The sequence below is a fragment of the Carassius gibelio genome, chromosome A19 (genome assembly GCF_023724105.1).
Source record: "Carassius gibelio isolate Cgi1373 ecotype wild population from Czech Republic chromosome A19, carGib1.2-hapl.c, whole genome shotgun sequence".
NCBI classification, from domain to species: domain Eukaryota; kingdom Metazoa; phylum Chordata; class Actinopteri; order Cypriniformes; family Cyprinidae; genus Carassius; species Carassius gibelio.
In genome coordinates this window covers 16,359,363-16,387,266 of record NC_068389.1, presented here as the reverse complement: position 1 = coordinate 16,387,266, position 27,904 = coordinate 16,359,363, and the positions used below count along the sequence as shown (strand labels likewise).

The following is a 27,904-nucleotide window of genomic DNA, read 5'->3' as shown; positions in this document are numbered from 1 at the left end:
AAAAATTTCTGGGTCAAATTTGATTTATTGACCTACCAAAAGCTGCATAACATCCTGAAAGGCCAAAGGTGAAAAAACATAATTGGTTCTAAAAATGAAGTTTTACAGATGTGGGTGTTCAGATGGGTCTTTTTTTAATGGGTATTTCTGTAAAACATTGTTTAAACAAAAAGCAGAAACTATATTGACTTAAAACATTTTCTTTACTGAAATCTAGGTAAGTGCATGAGCAACTGTCTGTCGGTACTAATAATAATAATATAAAAAAAAAACCATTCAAAAACAACTTCTCGGATTGATTGATTTTGCAAGTTAGTACCACAGGCAGAATAAAAAGGGCCTAGTGAATCCCTCACCTAAATCTCACCATTAAAACAGAATGCTTAAGATGGCGCTGTGGATAAAGTTATGCATCCCACGAGATAAGGATCGGTTCTTTAGCATATGTTGAATAGTGTAACGATAAGATCTCCATACTCATCGGGAAGAAGGAGGCGGGAACTGGCGCACAATCAAAAATCACTTTATTATTCAAAATAAACACAAAACAGTGCACCAGCCCCTCGCGGACGACTGGTGCACACAAAATAAAAAGCAAACATAAAATAATGTCCCAGGCCTGGTCCTCTCTCGTCCTTCACTGTAGTCGCTCCAGTTTTATATCCTTCCATCTCCTATGTGTGACTCGATACTGGCGGTGGGGCGCAGGTGCAGCTCATCTTCAATCACTACACCTGGCCTCACTCCTCGTTCCCACGCCTCTCGGCCCCGCCCCACTCACCACAAATAGATTCCTGAGTTAGCTTTAAAAACATTATCATTAAAGAAACATCCATAAAAATAAAAAAAGGACATATGTCGCATCACTTTTAATTTACTTTTCAATTCTTTCCACTTTCCTGCAGACCTGCAATTTTTTTACTTTTACATGTCTTCATTTAATAGAAATGTTATATGAATAGGTGAAAGCCCCTTTTAACCAGCTTTCCTAAATAGCAACAAACTAGGTGAGAATGAAAAGTTTTGCAACAAATTAAGTGTGAATGAAGTCTACGATTCGATCGGATGAGATAACAAAACATCAATCAATTCCCATCCAAACGGTCACTTGAAGAAAAAAAAAAAAACCCGCCACTCTAATTAAAATGATCACCAAGCCTTTGTTCAATTATCTTTCCATCCCATGTAGACTTCCAATGTTTACCAAAATTAACACCTCTCATCCTTTTATTCCCCCTGCACAGACGGAGACAAATGTGAGTCTATTTGCACATAAAAGTGTGACTCGACGTGCTATCTATCCATCAATCAGAGCTAAGAGGAGTGTGCTGATGAAGGGTAACTGAATGCTGCTGATCAAACGCAGGAGAGAGTGTGATTTAGAATCAGATTAAAAATAACAATGAGCTTTTGTTCACGTGGACTGAGATGAGAGAGAACAGACAGACAGCTACAGCTACATCTGCTACAGGACCTGAGTGAACCCTACTCACACTGCTTTGTACTCTGTCCCTGCTCCAGCTTTTATCTGTGAGATTTTACAAATAACAGACCACATTAAAAATAACCGAATTCTTCCAGATTGCAATATGAAATAGGAGGAAGAGAAAGTTGCTGACTATGAATTTATATGTGGTTGTAACCTCCAAAAGTACACCCACACTTTAGAATGAGTCTTATGAATAATATTTTACTCATTACAATTTTCTGCGTAATATGATGATGGTAATGATGACATTAGTCTAATGACGTAAATAAACTGTATAAAATGTTCATTAATTTTCACAGCCATTCTTCAAGAGGCATTGAAAGACTGCTTGATAATGCCTTTATTATGTGATTATAGTGCCATCTAGAGGACATGAGAGATTGTGCAGGGGAAAAAACGTTTTCTGGCCACACAAACATCCCAAATAACATTTTTACAATTTTTTTATCCCATTATTTGGCAAGTTAAAATTACAAAACCTCAAGTCACAAAGCCATACAGCAGAAATGACAGGACATCTGTCAAGCACACAAGTCCCAAAATGAACACTAGCCAAGAACTAAATTTGAGTAATAGATGGCGTTAGAAAATTAAATAGTCACTAGCCAGTTGGTTGGCTTGTGACATTGTAAAATAACACACGGTTTATATAATAATAAAAAATAAACTCAGCACCTGTCACACATCTTTAAAAATCTTCATCCCCCCTCATGTTTTAAAATGTGTTGATTCCTGTATACATATACACTACTGTGCACAAGTCTTAGGCCACTGTATTAAAAAAAATAAAATAAATAAAAGGTATTAAGACAGTTATCTCCATCTTTTGCTGTAGTGTGTCAGAAGGAAAAATCAGTTTACATTTCCAAACATTTCTTTTGCCATTGCTTGTAATAATTCAGTGAGATTTTTGTCTGGCAACAGCTAGTGCTCCAGACAGAGATCTGATATCTCGCCATCATCCAGTCTGTCTGGAATGACATGAAGAACCAGAAAAAAAACTGAGACAGACTAAATCTGGAAGAACTATGGCAACGTCTCCAAGATGCTTTAGGAAACCCTTTTATCTGAGATATAAAATACAAACCACATTTGTTAAAGACAAAGAGTAAAAATGCTGGAAAACCAAAATCTTAAATACTGAAGGAGAGAGAAAATCCTTCTTGTAGTGTCCTGAACTGAACAATAAGATGGAAAAATCTTGTTTACTTGTTAAAAGAAACTGTTAAAATACAGGATGCTCTCTTAGAATTGTAACTTGAAAATGATAACCTGCAGACAAGGACTTCGAAAACAAAGTCTATTTTTCCAGCACACAATCCTCATAAATGACACAGAAGCTATATTAAGGGCTAATCCATCTTTTTCCAGTACACGCTATGAACAGAGCGCTCATTTCAATGATCAAACACTTCCTCAGTGCCTCAGTCGTTTCAGGAACATATCAAAAGTGTTGGAACAAATCCCACCAGGGATAGAAGCCAGATGGTTCTGAAAATCATTTCCTGAAGAACGTGTAACATTAAAAAAAAAAAAAAAAAAAGATAGAATAACAATAAACACTCTCCAACGGTGGGAATGAGTCTCCTTGATTTGGGTTACATATGTCTGCAATAACCAGGGACTAAAAGTAAAAAAAATAAATAAATAAAATCAGAGCTGCGTTTGAGAGTGTACATCGAGCACTAAAATGACCTCAGAAACCTACAGCCAGAACATCTGAAAGGGTCCTCATCACAGAACGTCCTGCTGATTTAATGGACCTGAGAGGTAGCGCTAGAGGTAATGCACTGGACCATGACCAACTTCCATCTCACTCAATCGAGGCTCAGCCAAAGTCTGATTCACTTTTTTTTTTAATATTTCTGAAACGTGAATATAAAGGCATGTCTGATTATCTCTTCAATATATGAAATGTCATTTCACAAAGCTCAACATAAGATGCATTTATTCTAGGGATTCTCATATTGCCAGTTTAACCGTTAACTGAAAGTAAGAATTAGTTAAAAGGTTTAATTTCTTTTTGCTGCATGGTGAAGAAAAAAAAAATGCTACATGTATTTGTTAACTCATGGGTGCGTGTTGACACATGCAGCGTGCCTACAGACATATTTCGTTGAGCAATCACTTGCTTCACCTTTACTTAGATAACTGATGTATTATACGCAACACAATTGTAATATTAGATACATGTTTATCAGAGAGTGAATACGTGAATGTATTAAAATTCTGTATGGATTATAGCCTAAAAAGTAGGGCTGCACGATTAATCGCATGCAATTCATCTGCGATTATGAACGCGATATTGTGTAGCTTGTCAGCGAACTACGGCCCTCTCTATTAAGCGCGGCTCCATTTGAAAGCAGGTGATGGACATTTACTGCTAATCACAGAACCGGCTTTACTAACAAGACACGCGTGACAATCGCATGCAATTAATCGTGCAGCCCTAATAGAAAGACACCAACAGGAAGGAGAGCACTAGACAATGAATGAAATGAAATGTGCTGAGTTCTCCGCCAACTGGCGGGTTTCACAATCTAAAACAGAGACCAACATTCCAGCCCAGAACGCATATTTTCAAAGAATAACTGAGCATTGTTTTTCAGATATACAAATATGTTAACTTGTTAGCATGTTTCTTAAATATCTGCAAACATATTATGCCATTTTTATGCTTTAATAGAGTCAAAAATCTTTGACTTAAAGTAATCATAGAAGCTTTACACTACACAATTAATCTCTTATTTACGTCATGTCTACACTTTCTTTGTTGTAATGTGAGAATTTGCGATCGTGTAGAACTCCGCAGCGGTTGTCAGTCAGGAAAATTACCCAAATTGAGCATCCTGTCTGAGGTTATGTTCTGCATATTTTCTACTCAGACACATCATGACATTTCACAACAAAAACAACAAAAAAACATTCACTGTTATCATGTAATCCAGACCTAGACTGCAATAAACAAGGTAGATTGATTCATCCAGTCAATAAAGACATTTTTCAGCAGACATCTGACAACCTTCATAAGTGAGGGCTAAGATGCATGCTACATAGCATCCTAACAAAATATATTCACAAATGTGACAGCCTAATGCTGAAAGAGTACAGGATAGGTTTGAGAACATAAACTGATGCATTAGTCACCTTGCTGGGGGACCTGAAGCTCTCCACAGGGCTCATGTCAACCACACTCTCCTGGGGACTCTTCAGACCCTGGCAGAGAAAAGAAGCATTAAACTTAATTATTTTATTTTATTTTTTATTATTTTTTTGGGTACCCAGAAATTAAAATGCAGTTTCTTCTTTAATGGTTCAAACACTGATGAATAGAATAAGCAGACACAAACTGATTTTAATTATTCGAAATTAATAAAAAATGATAAAGCTTGTTTTTTATAGAGATAAAGGGTTTATTTTCTGCTCTTAAGGTCCCATTCACCAAGATAGTTACTCCTTTACCCCCACTCTTGAATTTATACATTAACTTTAACGATCCTAAGCCTGTTTTACTCTAAAATATATCACAATATATAAATAAATGTCGCCATTACTTGTGTTACATGATTAAGTTTGCTTAGCAAAGAAGGACGCTTTCTTATTAATCAAAATGGCAAGATGCAATCGAGACTTGCATTTATTACATTTAAATGGACAGTGCGTGTTTCTAGTTATATATGTTAAAACAATGTTAAGATACTAATAAATAATACAGTTTCGTTGGACTCTGACTCAGCTGGACTCGAACCCAAAACTACAAGCCAGAGGACGTATTCTTCCCTTGATGTTAACAACACACCGTCTACGTTTATAGTTTTAACATCTATTTATAACAGGTTTGAAAGGGTATTTCTTTAAAAATTTTAATAATAAAATAAACAAACTCTATTAAGTAACTGTACATGTAACGTTAAGCTTTGTTAACTCTGAAAATATTAAGCTACTGTCCAAGAGCTCACCATTATCGTTTAATTTATCATTCAGATATTTCCTTTAATTATCCCATATGCAATTATTTAATGCGTTATGATACAATGAATAAATGTGCATATCTGAGAAAATATAAGCAGTTTTTCTGTTTGTTTGTATTTGTATTTTAGCTAACGTAGCAGGCTAGCTTAATAAAAATGCTTCCGGATTCGTCAGTGAGATCAAGAAGCAGACTGATGTAAGAGGAGAAATAACCCACCTGACGGGCCATCAAAGACTTGATTTTCTGCATTGTATGGCTGAAAACACTAAGCAGTAAACGTTATGTATCCTCTGGTCTTTTTCTGTCAAACGCGATTCAATCCTTGCTGTGCTAGACAGGTGCCATGTTTCACTGTTGGACTCACGTGACAGATGGCTAGTGCAGCATGGGATATGTAGTTCCTCTGATCAACCACATACAGTCTATGATACAGTAGGAGTAGAGCAGTAGACAAAAACTGTTCATTTCTGTTAACACAAATATTGCATAATATTGATGTGCGCATTCCAGTTCCGCCACATAAATAAAAAATAAAACAAATCATGATTTGATACAGAGGCCTAGTGATTATGACCTAAAAACAGAAATTATAAAAATAAATTAATAATTAAAAATAAATTGATTCATGATTTCATTCATAATCTTTTTTAATAATTTTTTTTCATGTGATATTTTAAACCTTTGTCATAATTCTGACTTTTATATCATAATTTCGACTTTTCAAGTGATAATATTTTACTTTTTTCACATTTTGACATAACTATGCTTGTCATAACTTATTTTTATCTCTGTCAAATGTATATTTTCATAATTTACTTTTGCAGCATTTGTTCCCCCTGTGAATACAAAACTATGGTTTATGTGCTTATTTGTTTTTATCAGTTTTACATTTAAAGCAAATAAAAAATCTAGCATGCCTCTGGGAGAACAATTCTATTTTTATAAGGGGGTGTACAGACCATTATTAGATATTTCACATTCATTTTCTTCCTCCTAGCTTTTTGAGAGATAATTAAAAATGAAAGCTTTAGGGTATCTGCTGAATTTTCTAACAATTTCCTGACCACACACACACACACAAATTATTTGTGTCTGTTGTAGAAGACTGCACTGTGTGTTGCACTTTAGGTCCACAAACACAAAACATGAAATGAGTCAAAGATTCTTGGAAAAGACCACAAAACCTAATTTGTTTGGGGCTTTTACATCTCACAGTTCAGGGAAAGGTTTACAGCAAAAATATCTGCTACCTGACAAAAATATTCTAGCGTGGGTGTTAGAGACGAGCCCTTTCAACTGGCTGTTCATGCTGATGTGAGCACACATAAAAGAGCAAGTGTTTCTCGTCAATAAAGTGCCTCTGATATCGCTGAAAATTTCCCTGTCAAATAAGGGAGTGGCGCCTCGCTCCGGGCAGCTGAGCTGTTGATGAATGCTTCGCTTCTTCCTTTAAAACAGAGCAATTAAACACATAATCATATTATAAATCATTTTACCTTTTATAAACACTGTGTGTTTGTTTCAGTATTATTGCCAGTTGAAATACCCAACAGTGCATACCATAATCAAAATGATCAGCTTAATATGTACACAGAAAGATTCACTGCAACACTTGTCCTATTTCTAATATTTACCTTTGAGATTTTATACATTTAAACACTTATGATGCACAAACATAAAAAGAGACTCAGAGATGCAGCATTTTCATCAACATAATAAAGTCGGAGAGCTAAACTCTGAAAAGTCAATCAAAATTCTTGTTATGTTTTATATTTAACAAATAAAATAATGCATACATTTTTTTTTCTAAAAACCCTTATTTCCAAATTCCGGAGCGTCCATATGTGTTTTAAAACGTGAGGAGCAGGTGCATCAAATAGAAAACTATGGCATCTTGAAAATGTAATGAGAATATAACAGAATACCCTGCAGTGTGCAAAAACAAATACAGATTTAATGTACAAAATGCATACATCATATTTACATTCGAAATTCAGATGACGACTGTATTCATATATAAATACTTTCAGCGTTTTCATTAAGCATGCCTGTTACAGAACAAAAATGTCATATTTTTCTTATTTAAAAACTTCAGTGGCCAGCACAAGTTTATAAATGTATGATTAGTATAAGTAGTTTAAAAAAAGAATAATTGTAAAACAAAAGAAACGCTTAAATGTGTGACTGTAGAGAGAAAAATTAGCAGAAAAAAAAAACGCCTTTCATCTTTAGATCCGAGAACACATGACTATCCACCTCTCATTTCAAAAGACTCAGTGTTGGAGTTTCAGGCACATGTTTGATGACATCATAGATAGTGGTATGCAAATCTTTGACTGAATCAAGCCGTGTCAAAGACCTGCAGGATGCCTGGAAAACACAGAGAAGAAATAGCAAACTGTTCTGTGGCAAAACTGCTCATGCAAAACACCAAGTGATTATTATTTATTATGACTTTAAAAAAAAAAAAAAAAACCTGTGTTGACTCCATTTTCCCAGGTACAGAGACAAATTCATAAATGCCAAAGTCTTCAGTTGCATCTTCATGACCTGCAAGTATATTAATCAGATTAGTGTATCATAATACAAAGCAAACTTAAGACACTGTATAATATATTCTATACATTAAATAATATAAATCTTCAGCTTATTTATTTTTCATTTTTATTCATTTTTATTTTTATTTGTAATAAAACAACTTTATTGGCCGTTAATTTCTATTGAGATCGATGTTATGTAGTGTATTTAAAGCAATTTGGTCTGACAGTAATAATTCAACAGTGTTTTAGTTCACTAGCACACAACCATTTTATTTTAGACAGTAAGTCATTAGTAATATCCTATTTATTCTCCAAAAGGAGTAACTGTGTGTATAGCCAAGTTAAGGTGGAAAATATGTTTAAAGTATGCTGACAGGAACCAAGCTGATATGAATATAGTAGTTTGTTTGCACAGAGAGGTAGTGTACACATCAGCGCTTAACAACTCAGGTATATTGTAGTCTGAGACACACAGTAAACCTACCAGAGCGCCGCAGTCCTCTTTGCTCTGTCACTGGCCTGCAGGACAGGATCAATCCATCAGTGATGTCACTTAAATAAACAAACGTGTCATATATTTCTCAGATATTTAAGAAATATTTTCTTACCGCCTGAAGATAGTCTTTATCACTGTAGAAAAAGGATACAAAGTGAATGTAAATTATTGCTAAGGAATAACAGTTATTTAATTTAAATATAAACTGATTTAAAGATTAAAGACCCCTTTGAAATAAGATGAAACAGTTTTCTGTGTTGATATTTTATAATACATTTTTCTTCTTTTTTTAAAGAAAACAGACATAGTTAAAGGGGTTGAGGGACATACTCTTTCTGGAGAGCTTTTGATTGGATGAAAATCTGTGTAGTACAGAATGAGTCATTTCTACATCCGTTAAAGGGACAATAAGTAACTTTTTAGGTATTTTATTATCTAAAATCAATATTTTTATTCATAAATATGCCCTCAATGGTGTACAAATACCTATGCCAATGTTTAAACTAATCCTTGTAAATGAAGAATTTATTATCTTTATATACATGGGACGGTAGGTCGACGGAGGCTTCCATGTAGTTCCGCCATCTTGCAAAACTATAATAGCAGAGAGGGACAAAAAGTACTAAGCCAACGCGTTTCCACAGCGCGTTTTCGGTCAGAGCCAGAAACGCAGGTGCAGAGAAGTGAGAGGTGCTTGAAACTGCACCAGCAAGTTTAAAAGTCTGGATTGCATTCTTATTATGGACCATACATATAGAGCGCCACAGGAGAATAAAACATAGTCGCCAAAACAGTCAAAAATAGAACGTAAAAGGAAACGTGACCGTAGATTACAGAAAACAAGAGTTAATGTCGGGGAAGCTTTTTCTAGGTGGAAAGAGCTAATGCTTGATAAAGATTTCAAAAGAGACGCTGAAGTGGCCAGTTTTCTTCTCGACAGGTAAGTCAGTGTTACAATCTATATTATAATATTTTTTTTATATCTAACAATGCATATAATTCAGAAAATATAACGAATAAAGAAGACATAACTACTAATTACAATATTTCATGTTTTCCACAGTCAGTAATTCATACTGTAACATTCGTTTGTTAGTTGTCATGTTGCAGTTTGTTTGAAATAACACACCTGTTCACCTGAAGGAAAACTCGACGAAGTGCTATTAGAAGACATCCTGTCAAAGCTTTTTGGTACATATCGCCTACCGTAGATGCAACGCGCATTTGAAAAAGCGAGGCGCTGGAGAGCAAAATTAGTTTGAATGCAAAATACAATTTCACCACTAGATGGGAGTAATTCCTACTTACTGTCCCTTTAAAAGTGAATTTTGACAACATTTAGGAGTGCAGATGGCAAACACACAAATCTTAAATTCTGATTTTTTTGGGGAGGGTGAGGGTTGGGTCTTTAAACAAATGATTTCATAAATAATTGATTTTGTTCAAATGACACATTATTAAGGTGATGCCTGAATATCTTTAAAAATCAGAATGATATCATACTTCTTCTTGGATGGCAGCTCTTCCTTAGGAGCACAAACATCATACACACTATGATGAGGACTGACGAGATCGTAATGAAAGCCATTGAAGAGAGTACACTCCCTTCCTGGCTGTATTTGGCTTTTCCTGGAAACAGATCGATATCAGTGTTACTTACACTTTATATTTTAAAATGTGTGATTTCTGGTGTGATCTTCATCTTTAAACAACCAAGAACTTTTATTGCATGCTTGCACTTTTTTGTTTTTTTTATTCTGTATGCACTCTGGACCAAAATTCACTGCCTGTAACAACGTAAACAATAAGGACAGGTGCCAGCCCCTATTTACTTTCCAGTGGAACAGCAACACTTAATCACAGGTGGGACAGATTTGCACTTAGCAACTGGAAAAAAAAAAAAAAAAAAACTCAGCTTGCCACGACCACGCAATGGATGGAATGAAAGAATAAAAAATAAGAAATATTAACTTAAAATACTAAAGCCAGTAAACATTGTTGTCATTATTATTATTATTAATAATAATACATATAGCCTATTTTGTATTATTATTAAACAATATTTATTTATTTGTTTGTTTGTAGAATTATTTAAGCTTCAAGGTCAGAAATCACTGTCTTTATTTGGGGATGAGGAAGAATGTTCAGATCTTAGACAATGAACGCAAACATACCTCTGTCAAGACTGGCCATCACCAGTGTGAACTTGGTCTCGTCCTGCTTCTTCGTCATATTGTTGAATGCTCTGCACAAGAACTCTTTACCCTGGGGTAACTCGTACGGCTTCACTTCAAACCGAGGTCCAGTCATGAGAACCTCTGTGCTGTTCTTTGTCTTCGAGATCCAGATGCAGGTGTTGGGAGGGTTGGAGTCTGCAATACACTCAAAAAAGGCCAGTTCCTCCGGGTTCACCATGAACACCCCTGCAGTCTTCAGACCTTGGTCCGAATTTACTGCCAAGTTATAAGGCCCGTCTGAAAAATGTGGTAACGTTACAAAACATCATATTAGTAGTTTTCTTTTCAACATTCATTTAAAATAAATTTCATTGCGATTTTCTATTACTTTTAGTACTATAGTTAAATTAATATTACTTTATTATGTCAGAGATATCATACAACAGTAGGGAAGTTTGGGGAGAAAAACAGTGTAATTTTTCAGGTTGTCATGTGATTTCAAAATTGCATTTTGAAACATTTTTTATGTAAAATAAATACACTTTTATTAGGCTAATGATATTATGTGAATGTAAACAACATATTTTTTTTAAAAAATACTATTAATTTATTTTTGTACTTTTTTAATGAGGGGAATTATCCATAAATTATCCATATTCATATTTCAGGTCGACTTTTGTTTTAATATAAATGACATGTCAGAACACGTTTGACGTCTGAGTAACAATGCAAACAGCAGGTCATTCTCAGGCTGCAGGAGGAACCAGTGTGCGGTGATTTACACATGAAATGATAACAGATGATAAGCGAGCTTGGAGTCACAAGAGTATATTAGATACTCACAGAACACAATGAGTTCAGCCTGTTTGCTTAGCTTACTGCTAATGTGGTTTTGGGCCTCACAATTGTATTGACCGATGTCTTCTTTCTTGACAGGGTTTATAATAAGTGTCCCATGATCTTGTGAGAATGTATGCCGCTCACTTGGATCAACCACCCTGTTGTTTTTTAGCCATTTGAACTGAACATTTGTCCCATGTTCAACAGAACAAGTCAGTGTCACATTGTCCCTGTCTTCCACCAGTTCTGCTTCTGGGGTTTTCGTAATACCAGGCATGGACACAGGCACTAAGAGCAGAAAAGACATATGTAAAACATATGTGTGTGTGTGTATTTGTGTGGTATGGAAGCCTGCTAATGTCTCAGAATCAGAGAGAAATTAAAAAAAAATTTAATTAAATAAAAATAACTATGTCAGATATTCTCCTTATTTTTTAACTGTGATCATTTGTAAATGAATATGTGCGGCTTCCGGTGTCATTTGCATCCAGTTATTTTAACTGTACAAAAACAGCCAGTCATACTGCTTAACGTTAGAAACTGGTATTTGTTATCATATTATAAAAATCGTCCTATGCATGAACACACTGGTTCTAGTACAAATAGTTTAACTGTTTGCTGTTATTTTTCTAGTTATTTACCAATAGTGAATATTGAATGAAGCAGACGTCTTATACATTCACAGAAAATAGCTCACTTTCACGTTAAAAAATAAGGTGGATAAAGACGCAATTGTGAGATATAAAGACACATTGTGAGTTACAAAGTCCAAAGTCAGAGTAGTGCAATATGAAGATTAAATTGTGAGATAAAAGTTATATTGTGAGGTAAAAGTCACAATTATGAGAAACAGTTGTGCAATATGGCACATGGCAGGATTTAAAGTCATTGAAATGTATTAAGTGAGATTTGGAGGTATAAAGTTAACTGTGAGAATTTAAATCACCATTGTGGGGTATGAATTGCATTTTTTTTTTTTTTACTCTGAGATGAAAACAGCTTCCATATGAATGACAGTTTCACAAGACGTTGAAAGCATTAGTAACTAATACTACATCAACAGTTGTCATAAATGAGATCCACTTAAATGTTCTTACCACTGACTGTGACTGTCACTCTTTTTGTGACAGCAACTGGACTGGGAATTCCTGGGAAGATGATGTTGATCTGCAGCTCATATTCCCCCTGTGTGTCTTCAACCAGATGTTCAAAATATAGTGATACATCAGGCAAATTGAGTGCTGGACTGTTCTTTAGGCGCAGATTTGGGATGGCATTGATGTTGTTGAAAGTGACCAAAATAGTGTTATTAGGCTTAATCTTGCACCAGGACCCCTGGAACCTCACATTGTGGACATCAAAATGAGTCTCAACTTTGAGGAGCATCGGGTCCCCCATTTTCCCATGCTGTGTGGGCTGCAGTGAAACGCATTCAATGCATTTAGAGTCTGTACCTGTTTAAAAGATAATGTTAAATGGTGCTTAAATGTATGGTCAAAAAATACAAGTAAAATGTACACATATAAACAGTTTTGTGTATTGTTAAAAGAGCTATTCAGTCATGACGTCCATTTGTAGGCCAAATGGAAGCCTAAGTCACCATGGATTCTCTCGGGAAGTTCAAACTGATTTTTAGAATGGAGTTTTTTGATTTATGGTTAAAAATAAGGACACTGAACTTAAAGAGACTTTCATCACCATTTTTGTTCTGCAACATAAACTGCACACAGCCATTGTTAAAGTATGAAGTTTGAAAACGTGTGCATTAGCAGCACTTAATTCTAATAACCTGCCATTACATAACAATCTCTTATCCTGAATTGCTCTGTTAGGTTGGGGACAGCACTATTGTCTCTTTTGTGTTGTACAAACCTGATTCCAAAAAAGTTGGGACACTGTACAAATTGTGAATAAAAACAGAATGCAATGTAGATGTCACATTTCAATATTTTATTCTGAATACAACATAGATGACATATCAAACGTTTAAACTGAGAAAATGTATCATTTTAAGGGAAAAATAAGATTTAATTTTATTTTACATTTCGTGGCATCAACACACCTCAAAAAAGTTGGGACAAGGCCATGTTTACCACTGTGTGGCATCCCCTCTTCTTTTTATAACAGTCTGCAAACGTCTGGGGACTGAGGAGACAAGTTGCTCAAGTTTAGGAATAGGAATGTTGACCCATTCTTGTCTAATACAGGCTTCAAGTTGCTCAACTCTCAACTGTCCATCGTACTCTTTATGATGCGCCAAATGTTTTCTATGGGTGAAAGATCTGGACTGCAGGCTGGCCATTTCAGTACCCAGATCCTTCTTCTACGCAGCCATGATGTTGTAATTGATGCAGTATGTGGTCTGGCATTGTCATGCTGGAAAGTGGAAGGTCTTCCCTGAAAGAGACTATGTCTGGTTGGGAGCATATGTTGTTCTAGAACTTGGATATACCTTTCAGCATTGATGGTGCCTTTCCAGATGTGTAAACTGCCCATTCAACACGAACTCATGCAACCCCATACCATCAGAGAAGGAAGCTTCTGAACTGAGCGCTGATAACAACTTGGGTTGTCCTTGTCCTCTTTAGTCTGGATGACATGGTGTCCCAGTTTTCCAAAAAGAACTTCAAATTTTTATTTGTCTGACCACAGAAGAGTTTTCCACTCTGCCACAGTCCATTTTAAATGAGCCTTGGCTCAGAGAAAACACCTGTGCTTCTGGATCATGTTTAAATATGGCTTATTGTTTTACCTATAGAGTTTAAGCCGACAACGGCAATGTTGTGATTTCCATTACAGTAGCATTCCTGTATGTGATGCAGCGCCGTTTAAGGACCCGAAGATCACAGGCATCCAGTACAGTTTTCTGGTCTTGACCCTTACGCACAGAGATTGTTCCAGATTCTCTGAATCTTTGGATGATATTATGCACTGTAGATGATGAGAACTTCAAACTCTTTGCAATTTTTCTCTGAGAAACTCCTTTCTCATTTTGCTACACTATTTTTCTCTGCAGCATTGGGGGATCCTCTGCCCATCTTGACTTCTGAGAGACAGTGCCACTCTGAGAGGCTCTTTTTATACCCAATTCCTTAATATTATTATCTGCAGTACAGTTTTCAAAATTATACTTTTAATATTTGAAGTACACTACAAGTGAACATTCAGTACAGCACACTTCTTTTTCACAAGGGACAGCACATACAGAACTGTCCATAAAGCAGAGAAGACCCTCTGTATGTACACCATCAAAATCATCCCAGGCCTCAACTGCTCAATATTTATGTTTTTGGTCATTTACGTAGAACCGTACTACTTAAGAACCCGTAATGTTTATCATTGACAGTGACGTTGCTGGTTAAATCATTAATGTTTATCATTAACAGTGACATTGCTGGTAAAATCATTCATCTAAATCAGTCGCTAAACTGAGCAGTTTTCCTTCTCCTTCAGTTCACCTGAACACTTTTAAATGAACTAAACAAAAGGAAATTAGAAGAGTAAGTCAGACATACCTTACACTCACATAATCTGCAATTCCAGCATGACACTGGATTCATCCACATCATTAATTAGTTCATAAACACAGATCCGCAGTTTAATCACCACTGCCTTTGCCCTCACAGCTTGATCCTATACCTGCGTGAGCAAATATTGACCAGCTTCTCAGAATGATAGTGATCAAACATCTAGCTCTTTCTAATTTGTCTGAACTGGTCCATGAGCAAACACTCAGGAATCGCATACACCGCATGAAGTCATGGAGACCTGATTGCAAAAATTATGCTCCCACAATGCTGTTCATATAATGAGGACTTTTCTGAACTCTTGTCGTATCTCATTTACTTAAGGATAAGATTTCTTTTGCATGGATGAAATGAAAGTAGGCTGTGGACTGGAGGGCCTGCTTTAACTGACAGCTGTTAATCAGCATTACGTTGCTAGGCAAGGCCATGTGGCAGCAGGCAGGTAGGCAGTAAGCAGTTAAACAGTCTCATACTTGTCCCGCTTTATCACTCTTGGGCCCCTTAACTACCCGGACACGGCCTTCTCCACCCCTTTACTCGCTTCTACCAGCCTTCTTGCAGCCCATGTTGTGCATTACAATAGATAACTGCGTGGGTCGTGTTGTGCACTAAATAATAAATAAAGACACCCCTATTGCACGCACAAATGACCAAGGGGCAGATTTGGTGAAAGCAAAAAAAAAAAGCATGCCTGTGTTTACGCTAAACTAAGTTATGAATACATCATTAATAAGTGTGCTTTGCCTGTTCTGTTCTTATTGTCTCCAAACGAGGTGAGAATGATTGCAGAGGTAGCAACAGTACACTTATACTACCACGACAATAGGCAGTAGGAATTGAGCTGTTCACGCCAACATGCTAACAATCCATTCCTTATGCATCCCCAAACCCAAACAAACATTAGACTATTCATACCCCTTGATCATCCACTACAGTCATTTATGCTGCAGCCAAACGCTCATACAAATGGAAAATGGACAAAAGCCTGACTGTGAATAATCCACTTAGCCTTTTATGTTTTTGTATTTTTAAAGCATCATGTGACACAAAAAGCTAAATGTAGGAACCATCTACCATAAAGGGGGTCGCACACCGGACGAGAAGCGCAGCGCCGCGTCGCGTCGCGCCACGTCTTTAAAATTCGAACACATTATTCTCTATGTTAGATTAGAAAAGAATCATGCAACGTTAAATACTATTCATCAATTAAAAATTAATGATAAAATATCCAAGGACCCTAAAGAGATTTCAGAGTATTGCTCCACCTTTTACTGTAATCTATATGCGTCACAATATGATGCTAAAGCCTCAAATTACTTCTTAAAATCAGTGGAAGGGAATAAAAAAATAAATAATTTAGATAAGGCTATGTGTGACCAACCTATTAGTTTAGAAGAAATAATCAATTCAATTCATAATTTAAAAAATAATAAGTCTCCTGGAACTGATGGTCTAACCTCAGAATTTTATAAGTTATTTGCTGAGCAACTAGCCCCTTTTCTTCTTTCAGTTTTTTCTGAAAGTTTATCTAAATCCAGCCTCCCATCTACCATGACTCAGGGGTTAATTACCCTTATTCCTAAACATAAAAAAGATTTGACTATAATTGATAATTGGCGGCCAATTAGTCTTTTGAATAATGATTATAAATTAATTGCTTCTATATTTGCAAAAAGAATCAAATATGTATTAGAATATATTATAGATGAAACTCAGTCAGGTTTTATGAAAAACAGGCACATTTCGAATAATGTAAGGTTGGTTTTAGATATATTAGATTATTCTTATTTGATTGATGAAAATAGCTTTATTTTATTCTTAGATTTTCGCAAAGCATTTGACACTGTGGAGCATCTTTTTTTATTCTCTTCTTTAAGGATTTTCGGGTTTGGTGAGTTTTTTTGTGCAGCTGTTGAAACCCTGTATAATAATGCTAATTGCTCAATCAAACTCAAACATGGAACTACATCTAGATTTGATTTAAAAAGAGGTATTAGACAGGGTTGTCCTATTTCTCCATATCTTTTCCTGCTTGTAACTCAGTTATTATCTATGCATGTTAAAAAAAGTATTCTTAAAGGTATTTCAATTGCAAATAGAGATATTATTATAAGCCAGTTAGCCGATGATACAACCCTTTTTTTAAAAAATAGTGATCAAATTCCAATTGCAATTAATGTTATTAACAAATTTTCTTATGCCTCTGGTCTCTATCTCAATGTCAGTAAGTGTGAGCTAATGGCTGTTAAAGACTGTGATTTAACAAGTATTAGTAACATTCCTGTCAAGGAGAGTGTTACATACTTGGGTATCATTATTGTTAAAGACCAACTTAAAAGATGTTCTTTGAATTTCAACCCCATAATAGACAAAACCAAAAAAAAATTTAATTTCTGGCTTCAAAGAGATCTCTCCTTAAAGGGACGAGTTCTTCTTACTAAAGCTGAAGGTATAGCCCGACTAACATATGCATCCTTATCTTTGTATCTTGATAACCTTACTAGTAAAAATATTGATAAAATACTATTTGATTTCTTATGGAAAAATCGCACACACTATGTAAAAAAGACTGTAATTATGAACTCATATGAGAATGGTGGCCTTAATTTTCTAGATTTCACCACAATGAACCATACCTTTAAGATTAATTGGATTAAGCATCACTTAAAAAACCCCACTTCTGTTTGGAATTTTATCCCTCATTATGCTTTTTCAAATATTGGTGGTCTTAGTTTTCTTTTGTTGTGTAATTATAATGTAGATAAAATTCCAGCTAAGTTATCTGCTTTCCACAAACAAGTGCTTTTATCTTGGTCGTTAATATACAAGCACAATTTTTCTCCGCATCGCTGTTTCATCTGGAATGACAGAAACATTCTTTATAAACACAAATCTCTTTTTTTAAAGAACTGGTTTGAAAACGATATTAAATTGATTAGTCAGTTATATAATAAAGAAGGAACACTCTTTTCTTATGACGAATTTCTTTCTTATTATAAAATACCAGTCACTCAAAAAGAATTTGCAATCGTTTTTGGTTCAATCCCTTCTGGTACACAAATGCTATTTAGAGGTATAGATAAAGACCATTCTCCTGGTTCAGTATCTTTTGATGTTACTAAATCTTATGTTGGTAAAATTTGTTTTTCATCATACCCCAAGAGTAATAATAGAGCTATTCGTACTCTTTTCCAAAAAGAAATTGTTACTGTGCCTTATATCTTGTCTCGCTGGGCCTCCTCATTAAATGGAAATTTTATTTGCTGGAGGAAAGTGTGGTTATTACCACAAAAATATCATCTTAGAAATAAAATTAAAGAAGTTTCTTATAAACTTATTCATAGATTTTATCCAGCAAGTCATTACTTACAAAAATTTAAAAAAGGTATAAATATAAATTGTACTTTTTGTAATGAATATGAGGAAACTGCCATGCACTTATTTTGGAACTGTGCATATTCAGTTACACTATGGGGTAAGGTCCAAGAGTTTATTAGGGAGAATATTCAGTGTTTAAAACATTTTTCACTGTTATGGGAAAATATACTTTTTGGTTTAACTGACTATCCTGATGATAAAGAACAGTGCTTTTATTTAATTAATTTATTTATTCTGTTGACCAAATTTCACATTCATAAATGTAAATTTAGCAATAAAAAACCCAATTTTATGGTTTTGTTAACTGAAATATGTATTTATATTGACAGTATCAGAGACTCTGTGAACAAAAAAGCTGTAAGAACTTTGAAAATTTGTAAATTTTACAATTTGTTTATTTGATGTTATATATGCGTGTATAATACTTTCCTCCCCCTGGCAATTGTTTTGTCTGTTGTAATTTGTATTTCTATCTTTTTCTGTTTCTTTTTTTACTTTTTTCTTTCTTGATAACATGTTGTATGTTATGGTTTTCCCAAACTAATAAAAAAAAAAAAAAAAAAAAAAAAAAAAAAAAAAAAACATTATTCTCTATGTGAGTACACACACCGGCGGCAGTGTTGCCAACTTAGCGACTTTGTCGCTAGATTTAGCGACTTTTCAGACCCCCATAGCGACTTTTTTCCAAAAAAGCGACTAGCGACAAATCTAGCGACTTTTTTTGACATACCTTATTTATTCTCTGAGAATCTCCGGTAATGCCGCACGAGCTCTCTCTCTCTCTATTTCTCCCAGCGTGCGCACACGCCTCACTCTCTCTGCATCTGCTATGTTCAACGAGCAGAGAGGAGCAGCACTTTCAGTTAAAAAAATATATTCTGTTGCTTCTAACTCTATTTTACATACAAGTATAGCCGAAATCATAGTACAATCATTATCTTAATCTTATGTGTATGTGATTTCATTAGACAATGTCGTGAATAGGATTTTAGTGCAGAGATTAACATCTTTGAGAGCAGGTTATGTATTCTTAATAGGCGCGTTTCAGTCATTATAATATTAATTCCATTGTCGGACAACAGAAACATTCAAATATAATAATAAAAAACTTTTATTGAGAATTTTGGCGGCCTTAAAATGCAGTACATGAGCACAGAAAGGGCAAGATAATATGACGCACTTACGTCACGAATATGCTAATTAGCATATGACGTCATCTAGCGACATTTAGCGACTTTTCAGGCAGGGTTTAGCTACTTTCCATTGAAAGAAGTTGGCAACACTGACCGGCGGCGCCATTCGGCGTCTGTCCGCGGCGCCCAGCTACGACTCAGAACGCTGTTCAAATTTCTGCCGCGCCACAGAGCGCCATCCGCATAGTTTTATATTAAAAAACCCAGATGTTATAAACTGAAACTGAAATTAAAGTACAGCACACTTGTTTCATTCAAATAAAACATTACAAAGTGTTTGGTTACGTTTTCAGCAGCACAGTTGCCTAGACAACAGATACAACAAAACAATAACAGACTTATTATAATAACACAGATTATTTTCATTAATTAACGTTAAAAACTCAGCTTTTATCAATTAAAATCATATATTTAAAATAAATAATATAAAATAATAGATGAAGTTAAAACTCTCCCATCTTGCTGCGAAATTGAGCTCACGCATTTAGAATGTGCGCGTCCAGTGTGCGATACCTCGAGTTGTCCTACATGTGGCGCGACGCGACGCGGCGCGTCTCGTCCGGTGTGCGACCGCCTTAAGACTACGAGTCATGTGTCTTGTCATGTCTTAACTTAATCTAGAACTGTATTACATATTTGTATTTATTTAATATATATATATATATATATATATATATATATATATATATATATATATACTATATTTTGTGTGTTAATTTAAATATAATTTTGAAAACTTTAATATATTAGACATCAGAAATTCCACAATCATGATTGTGTGATCCCAAATTGTGCTTATGTAAAAATTTTCAACATTTTATTTAGCACAAAAAAACTATAGTATTTTAAAAAATTTAATGCATAAAATCTTGTATGAAATTCTATGATTATACATAAAAATGCCCATTGAATTATTAAAATTATATTTGACCAGTTCTTTTTTTTTATTTTATAAATGACTGATGTTACAGTGGGAATATGTTCTACTGAAAATTCAATATGGAAGTGAAAACAGGAAGTAAACGCCTTGCAATTTTTTTTTCTGCTAATTACAGAATTGAAACATAACCACAGATCTATTCTTTCTGGATCCATGCCAATTTGCTACTTGAAATAATGTGGAGGTTTTTTTTTCTTGCTGAACTTTAAGAGTCATCAATGGGAAGAAACAATATTTACAAATATATATATATTTAAATGACATGTTTTCCAGAGTACCCCTCCATATTTTTCTTTAGATATGTAAAAAACATTTTTCAATGTAATTTCAGGCTAAATAATAAACATTTTACAGCAAACTCTAGAAATGCATTTAATTATATGATGTCCCAAAATACTGAATTTCCCTTATGTCTTAACCCCACATTTTCGGCCCAAAAAATAAAAATAAAATTATATTTAAAGTTTTAGTGTGTAAAGTTTTACTGCTTCTATTCATTCAAAAATTAATGAAAAGCATCTTACCAGGAACGATTAGAAATAAGGTGAACATGAGCAGAAACATAGTGACTCCAACACATTCCATTTCTGCTATATAATCTCTAGAAGCAGTGTGACAAGAAAAGGGAACTGGTGACACTATTTGCCAGGGAAATGAGAGAAGCTAGGTGAGGCCCCTCCCACATGCCATATTGGATACATACACCTGGTTGAGCTTCCAAAACACTGCCGTCACCCTGAGGGCCAGAGACTGTCTCACCCTCACTGCAGATATACACAGCTTAAACACAGTGTCAGATCACAGGAGGAAATTTCTCTTAAACAGTTGCATTAAACAGACACACACACACACACACACACACAGGTACGAGTGTGAAACCAGCATAGACTGACAATCAAGTCCCAGACAGACAAAGCACACAATGCACGGACATGCAAAGTTTCACCTAAATCCATGCATGACTTAAGACAAAACAATGTTTTTCAGAGACATCACACAAAAACTTGGAGCAAAGCTTGAGATAAATACCCAAATTGACATGAAAACAGTTTTTACTGTATTTTTGATCATATAAATGCAACCTTGGTGAGCATTAGCTGCTTTTTAAAAACCTTTACAAATCTTACCATCCCCCAAACTTTTGAACGGTAGTGTATATTTGAATTTTGTGCAGTTTTACCTTCTTTTTTTGTGGTGTTTTATTGCATAACAATTAACAAAGTGCAAACTCACAATCACAGCTTGGGTAGAATACAGTTGTTTTGCCATGCAGCTGAAAATTTTGCTTTGTTCTTATATCACAGAAAGACCATTGTTGTCAGCTTCATAGGGAAAAACAGAATCATGGATTTTCAAAAAAAAAAAAAATAATGTATGCAAATCGGCCGCCTTTATAACCTGTAAACCAGAATTTCTCATGCAGATACAAATCAGCAGGGCCGCCAGTGGTGTAAATGATCTTTATTTGGACTGAGAATCATCTGCTTAAAAAACAAACACAAACCTGACAAAAGAACCTCGAACCCCTTATAAACTCCCCGGCCACATGATCCTCTCGCCCAAGTCTGCCACAAAGCCACACAGTGCTAACAACCATCCACTTTTAAGAGTCGCTTGGACAAATATATAATGACCCCCCCACCCCCCACAGTCTGGCAAGAGCTTCATCTGTATTTCCACTTGAATTCCAGGACACCACACTCACTTCAGTCCAACTCAGAGCCGGATGTCTTCCTCTTTTTCTTCTTGCTGTGTTTCTTATGCTTCTTCTTTTTCTTCTTCTTCTTAGACTTGTCCTGTAAATAGATTAAAAAGTAAAAGCAGTTATTATGAAGTTCTGTTTAGCGAATCCACTATGAATAACATTTCTGAGAGTGATGTGGGTAGCATGTCATTTCCACCCTCATATGGACAAAAAAAACAAAAAAAAAAACAATCCGCTTTAACAATGACACTGGAAGGCTTACTGTAATTTTCTCCTTCTCTTCACTACTGCGTTTTTTCTTTTTGGACTCAGCCTAAAAAACATAACAAAAACAAATTGACAGTTGAGCTTAACATGTCACATGGTATTTATTTGCTGTGCTAAAATTATTTAATGACACATATTAAGGTCAAAGAGGGTTTAAACACATTCTTACATCTCTGTCTACATCAGACTCGTCTGAGGACTCTGAGTGACTCCTTTCAGATTTCCTCTTCCTTCTGCTGTCCTTTTCATCCTTTCAAACAAAAACATTTAATATATGATACATATGAATTGTTAAACTGGTGTTTCAAATTTTGGGGTCTCTATTTTTTTTTAAATTCTAAAAAAGAACTCCTACACCGTGCCTGATCTACACATGCTGCATTGCTGCGACATGCAATAAAAACTATCATTTCAATGTTAATCAGAGTTTTTTGTCCTAACCATCCACAATGATGACACACAAAGTTTATTATTCTGAAACGGTTTCTATTTCTGTGGAACTGCAGAACAACATAAAAACTATGACAATGATAATCTCAGGTACCGATTATGTGCTTTAATCAATGTTAAATGCGTCTAATGTGAATTTGAATATCATATTGTTTGACATTTTTAGCCATACTGAAAGCAACAAGAGATAGTTATTCTAAAATAAAGTAAACATGTTAAAACTGCGAACTCAAAGTGAACCAACAAGTGTTTTCCACAACAAAGATAGTATCAATCACACAGTATGTACTTTTATTATTGTTAAAAAGGTTTAATATTTATCAATTAGATATAAACTTGTCCATTTCATTGGGAGTGCAGTGCGCTTCTGAATGGCGGTGATATTTGAGATTCTGTTGCATTGCGCTGTTTTGTGAAATCAATGGTGAATGGTGGTGGAGATCTGAGTTTATTGAACAATGTTTTTCCTGGTTTCTGATATCTGTAGCATTAACGGAAAACAACATGATTTTTCCATATTCCACTATGTTCTTCCATTACCTCGACGAGTTGATGCGTACCTCTCCCATCTCTGTTCGTGCACTTAATCGCAGCACCACTATGTTAGCATTTAGCTTAGCACCATTCATTCCTTAGGATCTAAACCGGAACAGCTCTTCCGCAATACATTATAGTTATCATTTTTTACGTTTTATTTCGTGTCACCATACTTACGCATGTTAACTCATCATGTAAACGTCTTCAAAAAGGGAAAAAATGGAAGTGTTTTGTGGCTTCTAAATTCAAACCTGTTTGGATCCTAAGGAATGAATGGTGCTAAGCTAAATGCAAACATAATGGAGCCGTGCACTACAGCGATTAAGTGTACAAACTGAAACGGGAGAGGTACGCATCAACTCGTCGAAGTTGAGGGAAGAAGAATTTCCTTTAACAGAAATCTGCCCCGAATGTGAATGCTTCTCACAAGATTTAACAGAGATGTGGCGAATTCAACTGCTTTTTTTCACACTGTATCTCCCATCGCTGTTTATATCAGTGTCGTGTGTTTGAGATCAGCCCGCGGCTCCGGCTCGAGCAGAAAACGGTTTGTGCTGCGTAGCTCAAACTATAGTAGTGGGGATTGGTTCCTCTTTCAGTTTCGTTTATCTAAAGTAGCACTTGTAAATCAGTAATGATTAGAACGCAAGGCTGTTCATTCCATTTTTGGAACTGAGAAACAACCTTTCTTTGACTGAATACGCGTTTGTGATGATGTCACGGGATGCATCTAAGCTCATATTCTGTGGAAAATTTGTGGCAATTACGAAAATTTGTGAGCTTTTGCAAAAATTGCAGACTTTGCTTGATTTTGCGATAAATTCAGTGATCGCAACATCCTGGAAGGACTGATTATTAGACCATTTTCTAAGGCTGCACAAAATATTAAGACATAATATGATTTTAAAATCATAAAAGCAAGTTGCTACTGTGAATTCACAAAGACTGCAATTAAATTATATATCTATGTATATATATGTATGTATATTTTAATGCACTGCAGGATTAATGTGTGCTGTATGCATGTACATAAGTTAATGATTATAAAGTTTTGTTACCTTATGCATTTTAACGCAATGTATTTTGTTCAATACAACCACATGATTACTTGCTTTTGATATTTTATTTTGAACCCATTATTATTGCCTCATTGCCAATATATACAGTATGTATTTTTATTCATTTTAAAGTTTATTGTTTGCTTAGGTCTATTTTTATTCCAAAACGATTCTGATTTACTCAATTAATCGTCAGAATATTCGACCGATTACCAAAATAATCATTAGTGACAGCCCTAAATAAAAGTATTGGGTTTTGAGTGAAAAACTACTTCAAAAACTCTGTTATTGTGTGAAATGAAAGGAGGGTGAATGTTCTTTAGCAGTGTGATGGATTTCTTTAATGTCATGAAATGAGTCTTGAGTACCTTGTCTTTCTCTCCATCCAGTTTCTTCTTCTTTTTCTTGGATGATTCCTAGAGATATGAAACATCAGACTTAGTCTCACAAGTCTAGACGTTTCTTTTCATTATCACCAGCAATCTTATTCAGCACTGGAAATGAATATTCATGGAGGCAAATCAACTTTTTCAAATCAAGATTTTCTAAATCTAGAATAATGTTTAATACATCATGGCTAGTTTCAGTTAAGCCAGATACTTCATTGACTGACAGGAACAATAATTTTAAACCATGTAAAGTTTTATCCTTGCAGATATAAACAAACAATACCCTGCTGTCAGTCTCTGACTCTGTGTCAGAATCATCAGACGCTCTGCGGGCAGAGGATCTTTTTCTTTTTTTCTTTTTCTTTATAATTTTCTTTTCACCCTGAAAAGGCAGCAACAGAGACAAGCAGATCATATTTAGTGATAAGGAATGGCCATTTTAACAATGCATGCAAATAAAGTACGTATAATTCTAATTATAAGCAAGACTTACATCATCTTCAGAGTCTGAGGAGGATCTGGAGGAGGAATCAGAACTCGATGAGGAGGAGGAGGAAGATGAGGAATGCTTGACCAAACACAACAAAAGCAGAGTTTGTTAGATTTTAAGCAACCTAAAACTGATCTACCGCCCCAGAACAGGCCAGATGGATACCAAATACTCTACAAATGCAAAATCCCTCTTCTAGAATGGGACATTAACTGAAACCAATGTTCCACTTTTGCATTATTGATTAATTACTGGTTTACAGTTGCTCAGGATATGAAAAAGGAGAGGTCTCCTCACCCTACTGGACTTTTTCTTCTCCTTCTTTTTCTGGAAAACACAAATCAGGAAATCATAGACCAATTTTAAATATAACAGCAAATCATAATAACAATAAATACATATTGTGATTGGCAACTTATAGCTGATGTCAGATTTTTTTAATTACTGGAATTTGAGTTCAAAATGTTAGTACATTAATCTCTTCAGATGGAATATTTTCAAGCCATCTTCTGCCTTTATGAATCCAGTTATTCTGATATAGTACTTAGGAAGAAATCAATAAAATGAAAGCTAAAATCTGACTGTATTTGCGTTTCATAAATGAGATCTCAGATCACTATACCAAGCCTTACCTCTTTCTTTTCCTTCTCCTTGTCTTTCTTTTCGCCTCCACCAAGTACCTTCTCCCTATTTTTCTCCAGTTCCTTCTTCCATCGCTAAGAGAAATGAGTGAAAGCACATAGGATCAACAAATAAGATCTGAATCTCCTGCAAATCCACCGAATATAGTTTTTTTTTTTTTTTTTTTAAACCTCATTCATTCTGTCCTCAAAATCAGCCAGAGCTCTGGAGCCTTTCTTCTTCTTTTCCAGTTGTTCTTTTACCTCCTCCCTGATTTACAGAACAAACAGAGAAACATATAAAGAAATAAGACCTTATAAATCACATACAACCACTATCAATTATTCATCAATTATTATCAATCATGTATCACACCATGATGGCCGTGGTCTGCTGAGATAGTCCTGAATGGTGGGGCCAGAGTTGGGAGCAGGTCCTCTGGCTCTGGCAGCAGCTATTGGGTTCAAGTACGCCTGAAACACAATCAGATATTAACATTGGTAATACTGCAAACACAAAACATGCTTAAAAAACACTTCCTTCAGCGATCAAGTTTCACTTGGAGACTGCTAAAATAACTGAATGCTACAAATTATCATAATTTCACTTAGGGGGAAAATGTATTTAAATGACTTACGCAATGCATTTTTATATGCTAAACAAAAATACAGTAGCAAGCATTCTATGTAACAGAGCACTTCAGATGAACGTGTGCTAGCCGAGTTAGCACGTCTGAGACAGATAGCCACATGCATTAGCCATACCAGCAATCTAGCATGCTATCTAAGCAATGGCAACATTTTACAAGTTATACCAAACTGCAAACATAAAACTATGTAAATAAAATATCTAATAACCGTGTGATTTAATTCTGTAAGTGGACGTGGCTAATGTGTTTAGCTACGTTAAGTGTTTTGACGCGTTAGCACTGCGGCTTAAAGGCCTCTTGGTTATTTTCCCTTGAAATATCAGGAAGATACGAGTTAGTAAATTACCTTTACTTACCACTCTATTATCTCGCTTGCCCATTCCTGCAGATTTTGCCTAAAACCCTGTAGGCTAAAATCTATGAAATCAGCCTTCTGTTTACATGGCTCTGGTGCTTGTGGTGTGTCTCAGCGTTCAGCGAGAATTTCTGAATAGTATCCACCTAGCGGTTCCTCAGCAAGCACGGCGTGCTCCACGTGAACACTAGGGGGCGCTTCCTCCTCTCATATGTGAAATCAAGCTCAACATTGACAGTAAAGACATTTACAGTATTGTTCAAAATAATAGCAGTACAATGTGACTAACCAGAATAATCAAGGTTTTTAGTATATTTTTTATTGCTACGTGGCAAACAAGTTACCAGTAGGTTCAGTAGATTGTCAGAAAACAAACAAGACCCAGCATTCATGATATTCACGCTCTTAAGGCTGTGCAATTGGGCAATTAGTTGAAAGGGGTGTGTTCAAAAAAATAGCAGTGTCTACCTTTGACTGTACAAACTCAAAACTATTTTGTACAAACTTTTTTTTTCTGGGATTTAGCAATCCTGTGAATCACTAAACTAATATTTAGTTGTATGACCACAGTTTTTTAAAACTGCTTGACATCTGTGTGGCATGGAGTCAACCAACTTGTGGCACCTCTCAGCTGTTATTCCACTCCATGATTCTTTAACAACATTCCACAATTCATTCACATTTCTTGGTTTTGCTTCAGAAACAGCATTTTTGATATCACCCCACAAGTTCTCAATTGGATTAAGGTCTGGAGATTGGGCTGGCCACTCCATAACATTAATTTTGTTGGTTTGGAACCAAGACTTTGCCCGTTTACTAGTGTGTTTTGG

At 35.3% G+C, this 27,904-nt stretch overlaps 3 protein-coding genes across 4 annotated transcripts in view; all 3 read right to left on the bottom strand.

Annotated features, from left to right (window-relative positions):
- The window catches only part of vps50 (VPS50 EARP/GARPII complex subunit), a 106,453-nt gene extending 100,570 nt beyond the window's left edge, over window positions 1–5,883 (bottom strand). For both annotated transcript variants that reach the window (XM_052532622.1, XM_052532623.1), the window contains exons 1-2: window positions 5,679–5,883; window positions 4,637–4,705 (exon numbers count right to left, since the gene is read on the bottom strand). In XM_052532622.1, coding sequence (XP_052388582.1) covers window positions 4,637–4,705; window positions 5,679–5,711 — 102 coding nt within the window. In that variant the 5' untranslated portion in view covers window positions 5,712–5,883. The remainder of the gene's footprint in view (window positions 1–4,636; window positions 4,706–5,678) is intronic.
- Window positions 5,884–7,396: 1,513 nt separating this feature from the next.
- On the bottom strand, window positions 7,397–21,857 carry hepacam2 (HEPACAM family member 2). Its single transcript, XM_052532624.1, has 9 exons — window positions 21,078–21,857; window positions 12,613–12,969; window positions 11,519–11,803; window positions 10,673–10,972; window positions 10,002–10,127; window positions 8,611–8,632; window positions 8,487–8,521; window positions 7,939–8,012; window positions 7,397–7,832 (listed from the first exon to the last, which is right to left on the bottom strand). Exons 1-9 carry the CDS (start codon window positions 21,136–21,138, stop codon window positions 7,722–7,724), a joined length of 1,371 nt encoding a protein of 456 aa, XP_052388584.1. The 5' UTR covers window positions 21,139–21,857; the 3' UTR covers window positions 7,397–7,721.
- Window positions 21,858–21,999: 142 nt separating this feature from the next.
- fam133b (family with sequence similarity 133 member B) lies at window positions 22,000–27,244 on the bottom strand. Its single transcript, XM_052532625.1, has 11 exons — window positions 27,076–27,244; window positions 26,446–26,543; window positions 26,262–26,340; window positions 26,082–26,165; window positions 25,747–25,776; window positions 25,453–25,527; window positions 25,243–25,341; window positions 24,939–24,986; window positions 22,695–22,775; window positions 22,521–22,571; window positions 22,000–22,349 (listed from the first exon to the last, which is right to left on the bottom strand). The coding sequence occupies exons 1-11, from the start codon at window positions 27,097–27,099 to the stop codon at window positions 22,260–22,262; spliced, it is 759 nt and encodes a 252-aa protein (XP_052388585.1). The 5' UTR covers window positions 27,100–27,244; the 3' UTR covers window positions 22,000–22,259.
- Between the last annotated feature and the right edge of the window lie 660 nt (window positions 27,245–27,904).

What these genes read in the sequence shown, in the direction of transcription:
- hepacam2 (XM_052532624.1), bottom strand. Translation starts at nt 21,138, where the DNA reads ATGGAATGTGTTGGAGTCACTATGTTTCTGCTCATGTTCACCTTATTT. An exon ending in CTTATTTCTAATCGTTCCTG is followed by an intron (nt 12,970 to 21,077) that starts GTAAGATGCTTT and finishes TCTTTTAAACAG; the next exon opens with GTACAGACTCTAAATGCATT. An exon ending in AAGAGGACTGCGGCGCTCTG is followed by an intron (nt 8,013 to 8,486) that starts GTAGGTTTACTG and finishes ATATACTTGCAG; the next exon opens with GTCATGAAGATGCAACTGAA.
- fam133b (XM_052532625.1), bottom strand. Translation starts at nt 27,099, where the DNA reads ATGGGCAAGCGAGATAATAGAGTG. An exon ending in AGGAGAAGGAAAAGAAAGAG is followed by an intron (nt 25,777 to 26,081) that starts GTAAGGCTTGGT and finishes TGTGTTTTCCAG; the next exon opens with AAAAAGAAGGAGAAGAAAAA. An exon ending in AGAAGAAAAAGTCCAGTAGG is followed by an intron (nt 25,528 to 25,746) that starts GTGAGGAGACCT and finishes TGTTTGGTCAAG; the next exon opens with CATTCCTCATCTTCCTCCTC.